At 42.3% G+C, this 20,019-nt stretch overlaps 1 protein-coding gene and 1 pseudogene across 2 annotated transcripts in view; one reads left to right on the top strand and one right to left on the bottom strand.

Moving 5' to 3' along the window:
* Nucleotides 1-3,091: 3,091 nt before the first annotated feature.
* Nucleotides 3,092-19,671, bottom strand: PRNP (prion protein (Kanno blood group)). The gene is made up of 2 exons (XM_008995703.5): nt 19,423-19,671; nt 3,092-5,451 (listed from the first exon to the last, which is right to left on the bottom strand). The coding sequence occupies exon 2, from the start codon at nt 5,439-5,441 to the stop codon at nt 4,683-4,685; it is 759 nt and encodes a 252-aa protein (XP_008993951.1). The 5' UTR covers nt 5,442-5,451; nt 19,423-19,671; the 3' UTR covers nt 3,092-4,682.
* The window catches only part of LOC118153470 (small ribosomal subunit protein eS4, X isoform-like), a 65,421-nt pseudogene continuing 64,179 nt past the window's right edge, over nt 18,778-20,019 (top strand). Inside the window, exon 1 of the transcript XR_013535109.1 lies at nt 18,778-18,914. The product of XR_013535109.1 is annotated as a small ribosomal subunit protein eS4, X isoform-like (transcript). The remainder of the gene's footprint in view (nt 18,915-20,019) is intronic.

Here is a 20,019-nt window from a genome sequence, read left to right as displayed (position 1 = left end):
ACCGGGATTAAGGCTCCCCTTAGAGTGGGAAGCTGTACAGACCCAGGCTTCTTTGGTCTTAGCCCAGATGGGGAGGAGGGAAAACAAAGGCAGTGCCTGGCTGTTCTCCAAAGAACTCTTTCTGGGGGATTGAACTCAGTTATGCTTATGCTGGTCATTTCAATTTTTTTTTTCTTTTCTTTCTTAGTGAAAATTACTTTGGCGTAACTCACATGAGTTTAAAATTACAAAAAGAAAACATGAGGCCTGGGAAAGATACAGGTGGATATTATTCACCCTGGTCCAAACACTTTAAGTCTCCTCAGTGGACAATTTTTGAGAAATTATTATAGGCAGATAATAAAAGTTTATTTTTGAGACGGAGTTTTGCTCTTGTTGCCCAGGCTGGAGTGCAATGGCATGATCTTGGCGCACCGCAACCTCTGCCTCCCAGGTTTACGCGATTCTCCTGCCTCAGCCTCCCGAGTAGCTGGGATTACAGGTGCCTGCCATCATGCGAAGCTAAGCTTTTGTATTTTTAGTAGAGACAGGGATTTCATTATGTTAGCCAGGCTGGTCTTGAACTCCTGACCTCAGGTGATTCATCCACCTTGGCCTCCCAAAGTACTGGGATTACAGGCAGGAGCCACCATGCCTGGCCAATACTTTTTCTTTTTTTTAATAATGATGAGGTCTCACTATGTTGCCCAGGCTAGTGAATCAACCAATTCTCATGCCTCAGCTTCCCAAGTAGCTGGGACTACTGTGTACCACCAGGTCCAGCTACTTTTTTATGTTTTTAGTAGAGATGGCCACCATGTTGGCCAGGCTGGTCCTGAACTCCTGCCCTCAAATGGTCTGCCTTCCTTGGCCTCCCAAAGTGCTGGGATTACAGGCATGAGCAACTGTAATCAGCCTGGCTGAGAATTTGTATTTGTCATTCTGCTTTAGTAGTTTTGTGGGTGATGAGGTTTCAAGGAGTTGATTGGTATCTTTCCATCTTTAATACAAAGCTGATTCTCTGATCACTGTAGGGGATTGGCATTGTGTTGTAAACTTTAAAAAACTTCACATTTTCCTGATGCCTTGACATCCTACAGGCAGTGGTCATCCTGCCTAGGTAACCAGGTGCCACCGTAATAAGGCTGGTCCCTGCCACAAGTTCCACTTCTTGTCCTCCCCTGTGACCTAGTGACATTCAAACACATCTTATACCTTGGGCTTGTGTCCTCCACCCTGGCTCTCAGTAAAGGCACTTGCTCTCTCTCTCTTGTACATGCTGAGTTGCACCCACTCCCTGGGAGCTCCACCAATCTGGCTCCCTGTTTGGCAAGGCATGCCTCCCTCTCTAGGACCTGTGAGTACAATAAATTCTGTAATTTCAAGTGCCTCTCCCTGTAGAGTTTCCCTAGCCAGGCTGGAGTGAGCCTTGAAGACTCTACCAGGGGCACTCCCCCATGTACAACACAGGTGTTTGCTAAGATATTGACATTGTGATTCCAACTACTGTCACTTCTGATTATCCCCTACCTTTCGCAAATTAGTTGCAGAAGAAAACTTCTGCCAAGGATAACCAAGAGCAGCATAGTGCTGGTGCACTGAACATGGAGAGAATGAGTTGAAAGATTATGACAAATCAAAGTCGCCTTTCAGACCAAAGGTGTTGAATCTGAGGAGAGTGTGTCACTAGGGCTCACAGGACCTGAGACTATTTTAGGGCCTGAATTGGGGGGTATAAAGCAGGTACACATGACCCTTGAACACCACAGGTGGGAATTGAGTCCATGAGACAGATTTTCTTCTGCCTCTGCCACCTACCAGACAGCAAGACTAACCCCTCCCCTTCCTCCTCATCCTTCTTCAATGTGAAGATGATGAAGAAGACCTTTATGATGGTCCACTTCCAGTCACTGAATAGTAAATGCATTTTTCCTTCCTCATGATTTTAATAACATTTTCTCTAGCTTACTTTATTGTAAGAATACAGTATATAATATATATGACATACAAAATACGTGTTAACTGTTTGTTATTGGTAAGGTTTCCGGCCAACAGTAGGCAATTAGTCTATTAGCAATGAAGTTTTGGGAGAGTTAAAAGTTCTATGCAGGCCAGGTGTGGTGGCTCACGCCTGTAATCCTAGCACTTTGGGAGGCTGAGGCGAGTGGATCACCTTAGGCTGAGTTCAAGACCAGCCTGGCAACATGGTGAAACCCTGTCTCTGCTAAAAATAGAAAAAAAAATTACCTGGGCATGGTGGCAGGTGCTTGTAGTCCCAACTACTTGTGAGGCTGAGGCAGGAGAATCACTTGAATCCAGGAATTGCAGGTTGTAGTGAGCCGAGATTGTGCTACTGTACTTCAACCTGGGCAACAGAGCAAGACTCCATCTCAAAAAAAATTCTATGCAGATTTTTGTCTGTGCAGGGAGTCAATGCTTCTAATGCCTGTGTAGTTCAAGTTCAACAGTATTTTAGAACTTAATTTTCATTTTAATCAAGTAAATCTATTTCTTTTTTTTTTTGAGACAGAGTCTTGCTCTGTCACCCAGGCTGGAGTGCAATGGTGCAATCTTGGCTCACTGCAACCTCCACCTCTAGGGTCCAAGTGATTCCCTTGCCTCAGCCTCCTGAGTAGCTGAGACCACAGGCATGTGCTACCACACCTGGTTAATTCTTTGGTATTTTAGTAGAGACGGGGTTTCACCATGTTGGCCAAGATGGTCTCAATCTCCTGACCTTGTGATTCACCTATCTTGATCTTTCAAAGTGCTGGGATTACAGGGGTGAGCCACTGTGCCCTGCCAAGAAAATCTATATCTAAACCAGGACTGATGAAAGCTCCCAGACTGTTCCTCCTGCTGCAATAGTGCCTTTGCTGTTTTCCTAATGCTCAGTCCACTTCGATACTTGTGGAGAAAATGCAAAGGCAGCAGAGATGAACTGGTGGGTGACTGGGAAGTGAGGACGAGGGCAGGAACAGGGGCAGATGCACGAACCATCGACCATCACTCGAAGAGGGAGGACTGAAAGCACCACCTGGCTCAGATTAACCCCCAAAACTGTCCCCAGCACAGAGCGAGCACCAGGAAAAACAATAGCAGACACCGGAGATGGCGCTCATCTTTGCTCCTGTTTAATTTCAGATATTAAACATTTATAAATTTTTTATACAACGAAACAAGAACATGCAAAGTTACAAATATAGAAAATGTACATGCATGTTTCAAAGACCTGTTAATGGTGTCCACTTTGGATTCTTATATAAAACGATTCGGTGCACATTGTAAGCCTAAGGACCACGCAAAAGGGTTTCCCACATATTAAGTATTTAGTACCTTAGAAAAAGTTAATGCATTAGACACTTCAGATGTTAACTGCTCTAAACAAAATTCCCAAGTCTGTCCTATGCTATATTTTATGTACATATATATTTTTACATCAAATACTCACAAAGTGCAAGCCAATAACATTGCAGAAGAGTAATACATATCTGCTAGGTGACAATATCAAACAGCTCAGGGAATAATTTTACCTTAATTACCGTTAACAGAATTTCTTTTTCCACTTCAAATCAATCATATTTCTGTCATCTCCAACCTAAGATATTTTTTAGATTGTCTCCCTATTCTTTGATTCAAAAGCCAATTACAGAAACTATGAACTTGACCTAACTCTGGTTTTTGACAATTATGAGACAGAGATAAAGAAGTGCAAGCAGTTCTGTTCCCTGTACATGGACCATTTTCTTCATGACATCATCCTCTGTGATGATGCTGCTTTCACAACTGCAGCTCTCCTCTATGTCAAAATCATTCTGGTTTTCAGGTAAATGAACAATGGAGATTTGCCTTCAGTGTCTAGAAGGTAACTGACTTTTCTGCTGCCTTAATTATCTATAGTTTAAAGAAAGGAATGCCACATATAGGTTCTTTAAACATCTAAAATTGGAGGTTGCTACAAGGGCACCATTCCCAAACATTAGATTTTTCAGTCCTGGTAGCCTTTCATATATGCTACAGTTATGTTCACCATGAATACGTCCTCTAGCCAGAGGTTTAGTGTTGTGCCGATATTTACTCTTGATGAACAGCTGCTGTGTAGCCTGTTCTGTGAAAGGCAAAACATCACTCCATTTCTCTGCAGACACAGAGCTCATGCTCCAGCGGACTGAGCCTGCATCCCGAGAGCTAAGAATTTCTAGGATTTTTTTGAAAGAGTGTCATGCAGCCTCCTAACAAACTTGGCAGAAATGTTGTCAAGTTTTCTTAAAATGGAAAATATCTCGAAATAGCTATGAAATCTCTGCTAAGATCGGGCATTAGTACACTGAGCTCCAGCCGCTGAAGGAGCCAGAGGTATCCAGGCAAAGGTACTTGAGACTGCTCTGAGATTTGTTTTAGCCCCAACCTGTTGCACTAAGTCCAAAAATATGTCCAGATTAACCAATGATTATTTGCTGTTATATTTTTATTGGCCCGGTATTAGCAAAGGCCCATGATGAACTCAATCAAAGGGGTTTGACTAAATAGCATCTCAGGTCTGCTCTAGATTTTCCAGTGCCCACTAGTGCCAGGGGTATTGATTAGGCTATCAGGGACAAAGAAGCAAGAATGAGACCCACCACTAAAAGGGCTGCATGTAGATACCCCCTCCCTCAACCTGGAAAAAGATTAGAAAGATGGTGAAAACAGGAAGACCTTCCTCATCCCACTATCAGGAAGATGAGGAAAGAGATCAGGAGGATCACAGGTGGGGAGGAGAAGAGGACCATGCTCGATCCTCTCTGGTAATAGGCCTGGGATTCCCTCTCATACTGAGTGATACACATCTGCTCAACCACACGCTCCATCATCTTAACGTCAGTCTCAGTGAAGTTCTCCCCTTTGGTGGTGGTGGTGACCGTGTGCTGCTTGATCGTGATATTGACGCAGTCGTGCACAAAGTTGTTCTGGTTGTTGTACTGATCCACGGGCCTGTAGTATACTTGGTTGGGGTAACGGTACATGTTTTCACGATAGTAACGGTCCTCATAGTCATTGCCAAAATGTATGAGGGGCCTGCTCATGGCACTTCCCAGCATGTAGCCACCAAGGCCTCCCACCACTGCCCCAGCCGCTGCAGCACCAGCCACGTGCTTCATGTTGGTTTTTGGCTTACTGGGCTTGTTCCATTGATTGTGGGTGCCACCTCCTTGACCCCAGCCACCACCATGAGGCTGTCCCCAGCCGCCACCATGGGGCTGTCCCCAGCCGCCACCATGAGGTTGCCCCCAGCCACCACCATGAGGCTGCCCCCAGCCACCACCCTGGGGTGGGTACCGGTTGCCTCCAGGGCTGCCCTGGCCTGGGTATCGGCTGCCCCCAGTATTCCATCCTCCAGGTTTCGGGCGCTTCTTGCAGAGGCCCAGGTCACTCCATGTGGCCACAAAGAGAAACAGCATCCAGTAGCCAAGGTTTGCCATGATGACTGTTCTGCAAAATGAAGAGGAGAACATCAGAGTCCCATGTTTATGCTGAAACTACTAAATGTTTGCTGCATAATGATGAGTGCACAGCAATGGTGTCAGCTGCTCAGTATAACACTCTTCCCACCCTGTACTTTTCTGAAGCACTTAGGACAAAAAGAATGGGCAGAAAAGGCTGAACACAACTCTTTCTCCTGCTCCAAGAACAAATCTGACCCTAAGTTAATTGCTGGCTCCATTCCTGGAAACTTAATAAAGGTGGAATGCCAGCAATGTTATTTATAAGAAAAATTGCTTCTGATTAGTAAGCTGCACATGGGCTGTGAGGAACCATAAACTTTTGGGAGAGTTCCTTAGGGCCGTGATTCTTCCTGCTCTAAAGCAGGAACTAGGCGTGTCCTGGTGAGGACCCTTGAGGCTGTGCCCATCAGGCTGTTATAGGGCATATCAGCTCCTATGGGGGATGGGGCTCGTATGCCAAGAGTAACCCTTTACCCACCAATATGGATCTCATTCTTTGTACCTGAGTAGTCACTTGAGGGGGTTGGGAGTGAAGACAAGTCTTTGGCTGATGTGTGGAACACCATGAGAACCCTGGTGTGTCCCTTTCTAAGGAAGCTGAGGCTGAGCAAAGCCTATAGTGTAGCCTGTGGAAGTCTTGTGAATGTAATGTCTAGTTAGGAAGACTCCAAGGGGGTGTGGCAACACAGTAATTACATATCTTTCTAAATAATCAGTTCAATGTCTTCTCTCCTCTGCAGGAATGTAAGCAGGGAACAAGCGTCTCTTGTTCACTACTGTATCCTCAGGGGCTAGAGCAGTGCCTGGACAGAGCAAGACACAATAGATATTTGTGATGTGAAAGAATTAATATCCCCTCAGCATAGAATGCCAAGAAGAATTTCCTCAAAGAAATTCTCAGTACAAGTCTACTAGAAGTGAAAGATCCAGGCTTTTGGGAGTCTACTTGAAAATTCATCTCTCTCTCTAGACAGGTGGATGGGGCTGCTCAGATAGGGGTAGTGGGCTGTGTTCATAAGACAGCCAGTCACTGACTCGATGAATGAGTTTTAGTTCATTTAATATTTTGTGAGTGATTTATTTTCTTCTAATTTTTGTACCAAAACAACAAATAAATCAAACATCCAGAATGACAATTTATGACACTTTGGAGGATGTACATTCATCGCATTAAAAATCTTTTTTCAGATTAAAGAGCTCATTTGCCCTGGGTATTTAGCTCAAAGAGCAGAGACCTACGACAATAATAAAATGATTGCTAAACAGTACCTGCTGTACCCTAGGTCAAATCATAGGCTCCAAATAATCACTGTGTGCCCTAAAACCTAAACTGGCATACACTGTAACACTGAGATTAGTCTTGTGCCAGTGCTGGGATTATCTGCAATTTTTTTCCCCTCTCTCTTTCTTATTTTAATTTTAATTTTTTTTAAAAACAATGCCTAGCTTTTTGAGATATAATTCACATCCCATATAATTCACCACATAACATGTACAGTTCGATAGTTTTTAGTACATTTAATGAAATGTGCAACCATCACTGTTGTCAATTTTGTAACATGTTTGTGAACTCAGAAAGCGCATACCTTTAACTATCATCCAATTAGTTGCAAATTTTTTAAAAATTAGAAAATTATCTTCATCTCCTTCAGAAATAATGACTAAATTGGATAATATTCTTAGAAAAATATGAAATAAATAAATAAATAAACATCCTGTTTATGTTTCTACTAACATTATTGAAATGGAAAGTTCTGTCTTGGTGGTCATTAAGTAAATAAAAACATTTGAAAGTTACAAGTGGAGTTAAAGTACTCAGGTCATGCCAGTTAAGGTTTTTGGAGGCCCTTTTAGGTGGGGGTCTGAAGAGCTGGTTCCTTGTAGGCCTGCTTCCCTGATGAGTCCCTATGATCTCGTGGGGCCCAGCTCTTGGCCTCCCTGTTATTCATATACCCCAGGAAATCAAACTAGGGGACCATCCCCTCAATCAGTAACTTTCAATCTAATGGGCTTTTACATCAGCACCTTCTCCATTCACTCCCACGAGACAAATCCAGCCAATGCTCTAGAGTGACTGAATTTTCTCTCTCATAGCATACTTTGGATCTATCGGCAAATCCCAGCAGCTCTACCCTGAAAGTCAATCCTAAGCACCTTGGCTTCTCACGTTTTCCAACAGGACCATCACTTCTCACCGGATTCCTTCAACGGCCTCCCAACCAGCCTCCCTGCTCCTCTCCTGGCCCCCATTAAGCATTGCAGGTCACATTGTCTACTTCCCTTGTCCCTCAATGAGGCTCCTTTGTACTCTGGATAAAACACAAAGTCGTGGCCATGCTGGCTGGGCCCCATGTGACCTGGTTCAGGCCTCCCACCACTCCTCAAACCTGACAAGCACATCCTGTCTCAGGGCTGTTGCACTTGCTGTTCCCTGGTCCTAGAAGGCTCTTCCTCCAGCTACTCATGTGGCTAAAGTCTGCTCAGGGGGGCTCTTCCCATCACTCTATCTAAAATAGCACCCCTGAGCCCATTCCCTTTCCTGGCTTCATTATTCTCTGGAGCAGTTACAGCTACTTTAGATATTATGTCATCTATTGTTTGCTTATTGTTCATGTTCTCCACTGGCATGAAGGCTCCTTTTCGGGGGTGGGTTGGTTTTGCTCACAGCAGTGTCCCTAGACATACTGCTTGACCCACAGGCATGCAAAATAAATGCTGGACAAATGAATGAGTGGGAAAACATATTTCCTTATAAAGCATAAGGAATAATCAAACTAAACATTAAACATTTCTAATGGATGTACAAAGAGAATATTTATAAATTTAAAAAATACTCTTTTCAATAAAAATAAGAAAAACAAAAAAATAAAGAATAACAAAACAAATAAAAATTAAAATTAAAAAATACTATTTTCTACAATGGCCAGCTAACATTTTCAGTTCAGTTAAGTACATATGTATTTCATGCGCCAGCTACTGCAGCAGACTCTGGCTGGCTGGATCTATCAGCAGATCCCTGAAATGGGCAAGCTGGAAGGATGGGGAGACTGCAGGGAATGACAGTAAGTTGGGCTTTGAACATGCCTCATTTAAAACTGTAAGAGTTAATGATCCATGAGCTCTTAGAGACACCTGAACAGGCAAGAACATGGCATAGTGAGGGAAGCACAGAGGAGAACCAGGCATAGAAGGTAGGTGGGGCCAGACAGCTTTGAAGTGGAGATGGATGGTGAGAGAGGACACTGGCATGTCTGGGGACCTATTCATCTAAGATACTCTCTGTCAGCAGTCAGGTAGCGGTCTAGTTCTCTGGCATATTTCAAGATATTCTATTAAGTATATGGTAGTGGTCAACACTTGTTTATTACTAAGAATACGCTCAGAAACATGACAGGAATGTCCACTGCCATGGGACTCAAGATGCTGTCCAAAGCCACATGCAAAGAAGTAACAGGTGTAAGAATGGCAAGAAAAGAGCTCTAGCTGACAGTATTTGCAATTAGTGTGACCATGAACATAGAAAATCCAACAGAATCAACAGGGGTAACATGAGAACCAACGCTAGCATGCAAGGCTGTGGGACAGAAGGTCAGCTTACAAAAATCAATAGCATTTCTCTACACCAGCAATAACTGACCAGAAGAAAATAGGAATATTCACAGTAACAACCAAACTGTAAAGTGGCTAGGAAATGACTTAACTAAGAAAAGACTTCCAATGGGTGAAAAATTATAACTCGAATACAAAGAACATAGAAGATAATCTGAAAAAATGGAGAGGCATTTCATGGTCTTGATTGTGATAACTCAGTATTATAAAGATGTCCATTATCCTCAAATGAACTGGTAATTTCAATAAAATGCCAGTTAAAATTCCAGGTGGATTTTTTGAGAAGTTCAAAAAACTCATATGGGGAAGAAAATGCCCATGAATAACAAGGTCAACCTTAAAAAAAAGTGCAAAGAGGAGGGAATCTGCCAAAGCAGACATGAAATCACTACAAAACCACAGTGATGAAAACTGGGTGGGAAAGATGGGGAGACCAAAGGACACAGAGGAGCAAGTTGAGAAAGAAACTCATGTAGATATACTTTAGCACAGACTTGATGTGTGCTGATGCAGGCTTCACAAATAAATAAAAGAGGAAGGTTTCATGCTTCTGGGAAACAAGAAAAAGAAAACTGGATCCCTAACTACATGCAAAAGTTAACTCTAGAGGGATCCAAGACTTACATGTGAAAGGTACAAGTATGGCGCTAGAAGAGGAAAATACTGGCAAATGTCTTTGTGACCTGGAGGAGGAATGGGGGAAGAACTTTTCAAACAAAGAGCACAAACCATAAGGCAAATAATTGATGCATTTGATAACATCCTCAAAGACCTAAAGACAGAAATACCATTTGACCCAGCAATCTCATTACTAGGTATATACCCAAAGGAATATAAATCATTCTATTACAAAGACACATGCACATGTATTTTCATTGCAACACTACTCACAACAGCAAAGATCTAAATGCCCATCAATGATAGACTGAATAATGAAAATATGGTATATATACACCATCGAATACTATGCAACCCTAAAAAAGAGTGAGATCATGTTCTTTGCAGGGATGTGGATGGAACTGGAAGCCATTATCCTTAGCAAACTAACACAGGAAGAGAAAACCAAATATTGCATGTTCTCATTTATAAGTGGGAGTTAATGATGAGAACACATGGACATGTGGAAAGGAACAACACACATTAGGGCCTATCAGAGGGTGGTGGAGGGAGAGGATCAGGAAAAACAACTAATGTGTGCTAGGTTTAGTACCTGGGTGATGAAGTAATCTGTACAACAAACCCCCATAACACAAGTTTACCCATGTAACAAACCTGCACTTATATCCTTGAACTTAAAAGTTAAAAAAAAATGTAATAAAGATTCTTGTTCAACACGATAAAGCTGACTGTGGACAAAGTTAATAGAAAGAGTACACAATGGTAAAAGGGACTTGTAGTAGTTAAAACCAACAGAGGATTCTAGAACTTGCAAGGAATTCTTACAGAGCATTAAGAGACAGTAATTCCAACACAAACAAATGGCCAAAAGAAACTGACAATTTATCTAAGAGAGAAACCCAAAAGGATAGAAAAAGATAATCAAAATCATTAAGAATATGATAAAAATGAAACAAAAATGATATAACACTTATGCGTATCAGAATAGCAAAAAAAGAAAAATTTTAAGAAAGCTGAAAAATGTGAGGATTTGGAACCTACATGGCTATCAGAGGAACATGGATAATATGACTGAATAGAAAAGGTAAAATAAAGTAAATGATTATTCAACTGAGAAAGAGAAGAAAGCAGAAAACTGCAAAATTGCCATAGTTATAAATGAACAGTAGCGATGAAAGTAGAATTTAATAAATAAAACCCAGAAAAATGTGGAATTTCTAAATAAAATTGAGTTCTTTGAAAATGTAACACACATCACTAGAAAACATATCTCTATATTGAGAAAACATATCTCTATAAGAGGAAGTAGTCTTAAAGAATGCTTTAAAATAATAATAAATTACTATATACAACTGTCTTTAATGAATAAAAATATCTCTGAGATGGACTGTCTTTCTGTTAAAATGTAAATTATAAAAATCGACTTGAGAATTAATGTATTTAACAAATATTTATGGAATAACTAGTATGTGCCAGTTTCTTTTTGTTGTTGTTGTTGTTTCTTTTCTGGTAGAGATGGGGTCTTGCTATGTTGCCCAGGCTCACCTCAAACTTCTGGGCTCAAGCAATCTTGCTGCTTTGGCCTCTCAAACTGCTGAGATTACAGGTGTGAGCCACCATGCCCAGGCAGTATGTGTCATCTTAAAAAAAAATAGAAGACTAGAATTGACCAAAAACCATAGAAGAAATGGAGAAAAAAGCTGTCAAAAATTACAAACTGTAATATATTTACAGTACTGTAACTTTTTTTTTGAGACAGGGTCTCACTCTGCCACCCAGGCCAGAGTGTGGTGGCATGATCTCAGCTCTCTGCAACTTCCCAGCAATGGGCTCAAGTGATCCTTCCAAGTAGCTGGGACCATAGGTATGCACTACCATGGCTGGCTATGTTTTTGTATTTTTATTAATGATGAGGTCTTTCCATGTCGTCCAGGCTGGTCTTGAACTCCTGGGTTCAACCAATCTGCATGCCTCATCCCCACAAAGTGCTGGGTTTATAGGTGTGAGCCACACCTATACATAGGTGACCCACAACATATGCCTGGCACGATAATTGATTGATTAGCTTAACACATATTTTAAGTGTCAGAATTCTAAGGATCAAGAATTGTGCTATGGGATGCATGGACAGTTGTGAATAAGACACTTAGCTTGGTGGACTTAAGGACCAAAAAGAAGATCAAATCTGAGGAGCCCCATGATACAGTGGCAGGGCAACTGCTGAGACTAGAGAGGTGGTGAAGGTCACATCAGGAGGGCCTCATGGGCCACAGACAGAAATTTCTATCTTCTTCTGAAAGCAGTGCAGAGCCAGTAAAGGGTCTTAGTAGGACAGTAACATCATGGAATTGTTTTTTTAAAAAGCTCAGCTCAAGCCTGTAATCCCAGCACTTTGGGAAGTTTAAGCAGGAGGATTGCTTGAGCCCAGGAGTTAGAGACCAGCCTGAGCAACATGGTGAAACCTTATATCTAGAAAATATTTCTCTTAAACAGAAGAAAATTTAGTGGGGCAAGAAAGGAAATGGAGAGAGCAGTTATGAAATTACTGCAGGAAGATGGTGGTGTGGCCTGGGATGGTGTCCATGCAGCTGGCAGGCTGTGAATAAATGAGACATATTTACAGAAAGAGCCAATAAGATTTGCTGGTTGAGTGGATGGAGGAGTGAGAGTTGCCCAGGTCTGGGGCCTCCATAACCAGGGAGATGGCGGTGATGCTATCTACTGAGATAGGACAAATTGGTGGAGGGCCATGCCTGGGAAAGAAAACCAAGAGTTTCCATTTTGACATGTAAATTTTGCCACATCTATGAGACATTCAAGTGGCAGTATCAATTTAGGCAATTGTTATGGAAATCTGGAACTCAGTAGAGATAAATATTTGGGCATCTTCACCTGAGATGTGTTTAGAGCCAATGGGATAAAGGGCCAAGACTCAAATGCTAGTGTGCAGTTGGCCACACTTAGCCACCCTGCCATGGGAGCCTCCTCTCACACAGGTGCCAAAATCCAAAAAAATAGCACCCAGCTTATTTTAACAGTTTAGTTAAAGAATACATGTGACCCATATGGATTATTTTAGGAATACAAGAATTGCAAAAAATCAGGAATCTATTAATAGGTTAGGAAGAAAAAAGATTTTCTTCAGATATTGAAAAGTTTTCAATGAAAATCAATATCCATTCCTAAATTTTTAAAAATTTAAGCTATTTTTAAAATGTTTCTACAGAACTGGAAGGATAGTCTCTTTCCATCATAAAGAATTGTTGTCACGAACACAAAAGCACACAATATCATAATTTTAAGAGGAAAAGCATTCTCATTAATGTGGTAAACAATAATCTATTACTTTTATTTGATTAGGTTATTCTATAAATTCATCTAGGTATAATTCTTTTGTCTGGAAAATTCAGGAAAATCTCAAAAAATGTCTTAGAACAAATAAGTGAGTTTAATAGGGTGGTTTTTTAAATCAACAAATCAAAACTCAGTGAGTCCCTAAATCAGCTGTAATTAAAGATTTCATGGGGAAAAACATTCATTCAATAATGGCAGTAAAAATTGAATATATCTAGGATTTAACCTGAAAATAAGTAGTAGGAAAGCTACAAAATTTTACTGAGACATAAAAGAAGACTGGAAAAAGAGAAAGACATACAATGTTTTTTGTTCGGGAAGCCAATATTGAAAACCACCAAGTTATCAGTAAATAATCCATAAAGTAAACACAATTTCAGTCAGAATTCAAAGGTAATTTTACAACCCCCTGTTTGCTTTGAATCTCTTAGGTTTTTTGGACAGGTAAATTAAAAAGAAAATAAATAAGGAAGCATCAGACTTATACTTCACTTAGGCCAAATGGACGTAAACAGACAAATACAGGACATTCCATCCAACAACTGCAGAATACACATTCCTCTAAACAGCACATGGAGCATTCTCCAGGATAGATCATATGTTAGGCCATAAAACAAGTCTTAACCAACTTAATTAGACTGAAATCACATCGAGTTTCTTTTCTGAGCACAATGGTATACAACTGGAAATTAATAATAGGAGGAACCAACATTACCCAGATCTCAAAGTCCCACAAAAAACCGCAAGAAACCATCCTGGCCAACATGGTGAAATCTCATCTCTACTAAAAATACAAAAATTAGCTGGGTGGGGTGGTGCATGCCTATAATCCCAGCTACTCAGGAGGCTGAGGGAGAAGAATTGCTTGAACCCGGGAATCAGAAGTTGCAGTGAGTTGAGATTGCGCCACTGCATTCCAGTCTGGTGACGAGCAAGACTCCATCTCAAAAACAAACAAACAAAACACACACAAAACACACACACACAAGAAAACGACAGTATAGGCCAATATCCCTGATGAACCTGGGTGAAAACATTCTTAACAGAATTCTAGCAAAGCAAATTTGACAGCTCATTAAAAAGATAATTTACCATGATAAAACGGGATCCATCCAGGGATGCAAGGATGGCTCAACATACACAAATCAATAAGTGTGATACATCACATTAACAGAATGAGACAATAACCATAAAATCATTTCAACAGATGCAGAAAAAGCGTTTGACAAAATTCAACATTCTTGCATAATAAAAACTCTCAATGAATTAAGTATAGAAGGATTGCACCTCGACACAATAAAGGCCACATATGACAAAGTTGCGGCTAACATCATACTTAATGGTGAAAAATTGAGAGCTTTTCCTTTTAGATCTGAAATGAGACAAGGATGCCACCTTCACCAAATTTTAGGATTGTTTTCTATTTCTCTGAGAATGTCATTGGTATTCTGATAGGAATTCTACTGAATCTGTAGATCACTTTAGATAGTATGGACATTTTAACAATATTAATTATTCCTCCATGCGTATAGGCTATTTGTGTCTTCTTCAATTTCTTTCCTCAGTGTTTTGTAGTTTTCAGCATAGAGATCTTTCACCATCTTGGCTAAATTTATTCTGAAATATTTTATTTTGTAGCTATTATAAATGGGACTTTCTTTTTGTTTCTTTCCAAAGAGTTCACTGTTGGCATATAGAAACACTACTGATTTTTGTACATTAATTTTGTACCCTGAAACTTGACTGAATTTATTATTTCTGATGGTTTTCTAGTGGAGTCTTTAGGGTTTTTTAAGTATAAAATCATCTCCAAATAGGAACAATTTAACTTTTTCCTTTCAAATTTGGATGCTCTTTCTTTCTCATGTCTCACTGTCCTGGCTAGACTTCCAGTACTACATGTTGAATAGAACTCGTGAGTGTGAGCATACTTGTCTTGTTTCAGATCTTAGAGGTAAAGCTCTCTTTCTAATTTTGTACACCATAAATACATATAATCTTATCTGTCAAATTAAAAAACAAATAAATTTGAAAAATAATTCAAAAGGGATATTAAAAGACATAATAAAATGATACTCAAAACTCAAATGACTGAAGAAAATTTTTAATGAGAATATAATCCAGGGTGTATTTGACCTGCCAGGTGTTAAGAGTTAACAGTAAGATCACATGGCATTGGTGCATGAGCAGAAAGGCAAAACGATGGAACCAGAGAGAGGGTACAAAAAGATCCATAAGTTACTCTCATGAATAACTCCAATATGTTATTCATCTTATTCCCATTTATAGATGGGGAATGAGAGTCAGAGCTGGTAAGAACTTATCCCAAGGTTTTAACAGCCCAAGGTGTTGGAGCTGAGATCCAAATATAGACACCAAAGACTTCCAGCCCATATAACATATTACAACTTGAAGCTTAATTAGTTACGTTGGGAAGTGGCAAATGTTAAACAGCCCCCAACCTTCACCCCATAACTTCCCTTGTCTTTTCTGAGCTAAGTAAATTCTCTTGTTACATGTTAATCTTTGTAAAGATTTTGTAACATTTACATGTTAATCTTTGTAACATAAAGAACTTGATGTAAACTATACAAAATGCTGCACAAAAATTGGGGGTAGGGGTTTTTCACTGGCACACAGAAGCCACAAACTGAATAGAGCAAAGGGCCCCAACCTGGTCGATGATCAAAATTGCCCGAAAGAGATTTTGAAAAACAACATTGCTGGAACCCATCCCAAGCCAGCCGCAGAGTTCTTAGCAATGGGATTTGCGACCTATAAAAGCTTCTCAGGGAACTGGCACCCGTGATCAGGCTTCATTTAGTGCTAGGCCCTCAGGGGTCTAATCTTTAACATTTATAATGCTTTTCATTAAAGGGTTACCTCCCTTAAAGTGATCACACAATACTGTAACAGTTTAAGTAGAATATAGTTGGAGAAAATGGACTGGTTAACACATAGAGAGAAAAAAAATTCTCCCCACTGTAAGAATTGCTGCACACACTATTCACTTAGGAGTTATTTTATAATGCTGTAGCCATCACTGAGTTAGATACAGACATGTTTTGAATGTTTAATACGCAGCAGTTCACAGTGGATATAGTTGCCTTGGAAGAAGAAATAAGATCTGAAAAGGGAGAATGGACAAGGTAAGTTAAAACTAAAGTTTAGAGAATCTTTCACCTTGGTTTGGCCAGTTGGTTGAGAGCCATGTTCAGTGTCAATGTGGTGCAGAAATATCTGTTGTTACTGTTGTTGTTTAATTACATTATTTTTAAAATGGCTTCTCCCTTATGTAATTTAGCATAATTCTAAAAATCTGTGGCCTGCAAAATCAAGGTGATTTTACAAGAAATGATGATGCAATGAGGTGTGAGTTACACAGATGAACCCAAGTGGCCTCTGGATCAAGGGCCTGTGATCACAGCCTTTCCTGACCCTCATTTTCTGTGACAGTTGGTGACTTTCAACTGTCATGAGGCCACAGAGGTTCTGCAGGATATGTACAATCTGTTGTGGCTCAGCTAAACTGGATTTGTGCCTCCAAGAAGACAGAAAGCTTAGACATGGCTGAAATTGTTCAGTTTTGAAAAAGTTTCAGGAGCCCTTAAAAACAACAACAAACTAGAATTGATAAACGAATCTAAGAACTGATTCTTAAAAAAAAAACCCAATATACACCTGACCAACATGGAGAAACCCCATCTCTACTAAAAAATACAAAATTAGCTGGGTGTGGTGGCACGTGCCTACAGTCCCAGCTACTTGGGACACTGAGGCAGGGGAATTCCTTAAATCCGAGAGACGGGGGTTACGGTGAGTTGAGATCTCACCACTGCACTCCAGCCTGGCGACAGAGTGAGTCTGCTCAAATGCCACTGCATACCAGCCTGGCGACAGAGTGAGACTCTGTCTCAAAAAAAAAAAAAAAAAAAAAAAATTTAAAACCTGTGAACTATTTTTTAAATGTCCTTATTTAGTGAGAACAAAATATAATGTATCCACCAAAAGAAAACTAAGATCACCTACAATTTCAATTAAAATGTCCACTTTCTGTGCTTTTCCTTCAAGATTTTTCACATATGCATTCTTGTAAGAGTAAGCAGGTGCAGTTTAGTAATGCACTTTTTTACTTACCAGTTTCCCCCCACATATCACAGACTCCAAAATCATGAGTTCTGATGGTTATATAATGTTCATTTCAGTTAATGTGTCAGAAATTTCTTAGCTACTGCCCTGCTGTTATACATTTAGGCTGTTGGCCAGCTGGTTCTAATTTTAGATCATTCTGCTAGGAATATGTGCCTGCTTTTTTGTTTGGTTCTTCCATTGCAGGTGAAGCCTCAGGAGTGGGGTGTCTGGGTCACAGCTTTCAACTTCTTAATGCATCACCAGATTGCTTTACAAAAGGGTTGTAAAGGCTCGAAATGCCCCCAATAATGCATACATATCAAGGGTGAATTTGACATAGTTGGTTAATCTTTGTAACAGATGCAGGAAGTAGGTATCATTTCCTCCATTCTATGAATGGACAAAAGGAGGATCAGGAAATGAAGTAGCCTGTCCAAAGTCACAAAATTGACTGCCGAACCATCTTTCTGACCCCAAAGAGCTGCCACCTCCTGGACACTTGAAAATGACAAGTTTTGGGCAACCTTCCAGCAAGGGTTGCTGTTACTGTTACTCATTTTGGTTAGTTTAATAAATGTAAAATGATAACCCCAACATGCTCTAATTTGCATTTTGTTGTGTAAATGACTCATCATTTCTTTATTTATCTATTATAATCTTAATATTTTTCTTTCAGTATGGAAAACTTGTGTTAGATACAAATAACATACAAATGACATCCTGCCTCTCTGCCTGCCTTTCCCCTTTCTGGTTAGCTGTTTTTCACTGTAAGACCTTCTCAGTGTTTGTGTAAGTAAAATTGGTTCTTTCCTTTGGTGATTTTTTTCTTTCTCCTACAAATCTAAGATTGTTGTTGATTTTTCCAGAGGCTTAACATATTTATCCAATTTCCTGTTCCTATGTTTCTGATAACTATATTTGTAAAAATCCTCAATCCTATTCTACCAGGAGTTTTTCGTAAGGAAACGGGAAACATCTCAAATGTTCTACATATGGGGAACTGCTAATTAAACCGTGATGCTCTAAGAACAAGAAAATAACGTGGTCATGAAGATCCTCATCATTACAGCAGCGAAATTGCACTGTGTCGTGTGAGAATCTGGAGGCTAGGAAACAAAAACAGGGAGCTGTGGTTTTGCGATGGCGAGGATGGATGTGACAGTGGTGGAATTACGAGGTAAAAAAAAAATTGGTTTCCTACAGCCACTACAAAGAGAAGGGCAAAAAATTCCTTAAAAAGGACCATAAACATGGATTTCTCCCCATTGTTTAATAATGAAACGTGAAGGCGCCTGCCGCACAGATGGGAAGCCCGGTGACACAAGGGTCGTCATCTGAGACTCGTTGTCCATTGGAGCCCCGCCATGGCCAGTGTTCTTCCTCCAGGGGACGGGGAGGAGTGTGACAGGCAAAGTGGGGGTCGCCGTCGCACCTGGGGCCCGGAGGCAGACCCGCAGCTCCTCCCTCCCCGCCGGTGGCGAACAGAAGGCGGGGCGTCCAGGGACCCCGCCCCCACCAAGGCCCGAGGCCCCGCCCCCGCCCGCCCGCGTGGGCCCCTTCCACAAGCTGTGGCAACTGCCGCTCGGCTGCGGCCTCCCTCAGAGAAGCTCCGGCCCCGAGGATGAAGGGCGGGGCCGCCACCCCGGAGGAGTGAGGCGGCTGCGGCGGGAGGCCCTGAGGCGCTCCATAACTCCCCCGGCGGGGGCCCGCCTCCCCATCTCCACAAGCACCCTCTGGGTATCGGGGAAGGGCCGGGCCTTGCCGAGCGGCGTCCTGGGTCCCGACCCCGGCCTCCGAGGGGCGGCCAACGCGCAGGGACCGGGCCCCGCGGCCCCCAGTGGCCCCTCCTCGCCCCGCGCCCCGCGGAGCCCGCTGGCGGCCCTCCTGGAGTTCCCTGGCAGCTGGGACGGACCCACGCGGGGTGCAGGGGGCGCTGCGACACACGGCGCGCCACCGACCTCCCTCCAGGGGCTCCGCCAGCTCCCCCAGCCCCCACGCGGAGTGAAGGGAGCGGTCCTAACCCGAAAAGCGAAGCCAAGCCGCCCCACCTTAGCCGAGACCAGCGCATTGGGGCAGGCCCGAGACGGGTCACGTGCCCTCGGGGCAGTCCCCAGCCCCTCCTTACGGGGGTCCTGACCCTGTCCAGTCCGGCGCCCTAGCACCTGGGACCCGAGGCCCGGGGTCCTCACTCGGCCTCAGTGGCTCCTCTGCCCCCGCCCGCGTCCCCACCACCCCCGGTGTTTACCTGTCTCGGTCGTTAGGCGAGGAGAAGCTCGCCGCGCAGCGGCTGTCAGCGACTGGTGCTGAGGGCAGGCGACGCGCGGGGCCAATGGGGGAGGGACGCTGGGCGGGGAAGGGAGGCGGCGGCGCTCGCGGGCGGAGGTCGGCGCGGGGACCAATTGCCGCGCGGACTGGCGCACCCTCCGTGCCCGCCGCGGGCAGCCGGCCGAGGTTTATGTTAAAGGGTGCAGCGCTCCGAAGCAGGGCAGGGAATGAGTCACTGGAAAAAACGAGTTGAGATTCGCTTGAACACTTGCATCAGTTGATACCGCCTCCGGGTGCCATCGCTCCCTGACGTGGCTCATTGACTGTAAAAATCATCTTTAATTGGAAATTCGGCCCAAAGCTCCAGCTCCCCGTTACATAATGGGGAACTCGAGAAAATGAAGGGGAATGAGGAAGCAATTTCTGGAACTTTGGCACCCCAGAAATTTCTAAAGAGGAAAACAAAAATGTTGCTTACCCTGGATTGAGATCAATATTTATGTATTTTCACATAAACTCTTAAATTTTGAGGCCTAGAAAGGACACTGGCCATCACCTGTTCATTCATTCACTTTCT

The sequence above is a fragment of the Callithrix jacchus genome, chromosome 5, assembly GCF_049354715.1.
Source record: "Callithrix jacchus isolate 240 chromosome 5, calJac240_pri, whole genome shotgun sequence".
Classification (NCBI taxonomy): domain Eukaryota; kingdom Metazoa; phylum Chordata; class Mammalia; order Primates; family Cebidae; genus Callithrix; species Callithrix jacchus.
The sequence above is the reverse complement of the archived record's forward strand: the minus strand, read 5'-3'. Positions and strand labels throughout refer to the sequence as shown.

What these genes read in the sequence shown, in the direction of transcription:
- PRNP (XM_008995703.5), bottom strand. Translation starts at nt 5,441, where the DNA reads ATGGCAAACCTTGGCTACTGGATGCTGTTTCTCTTTGTGGCCACATGG.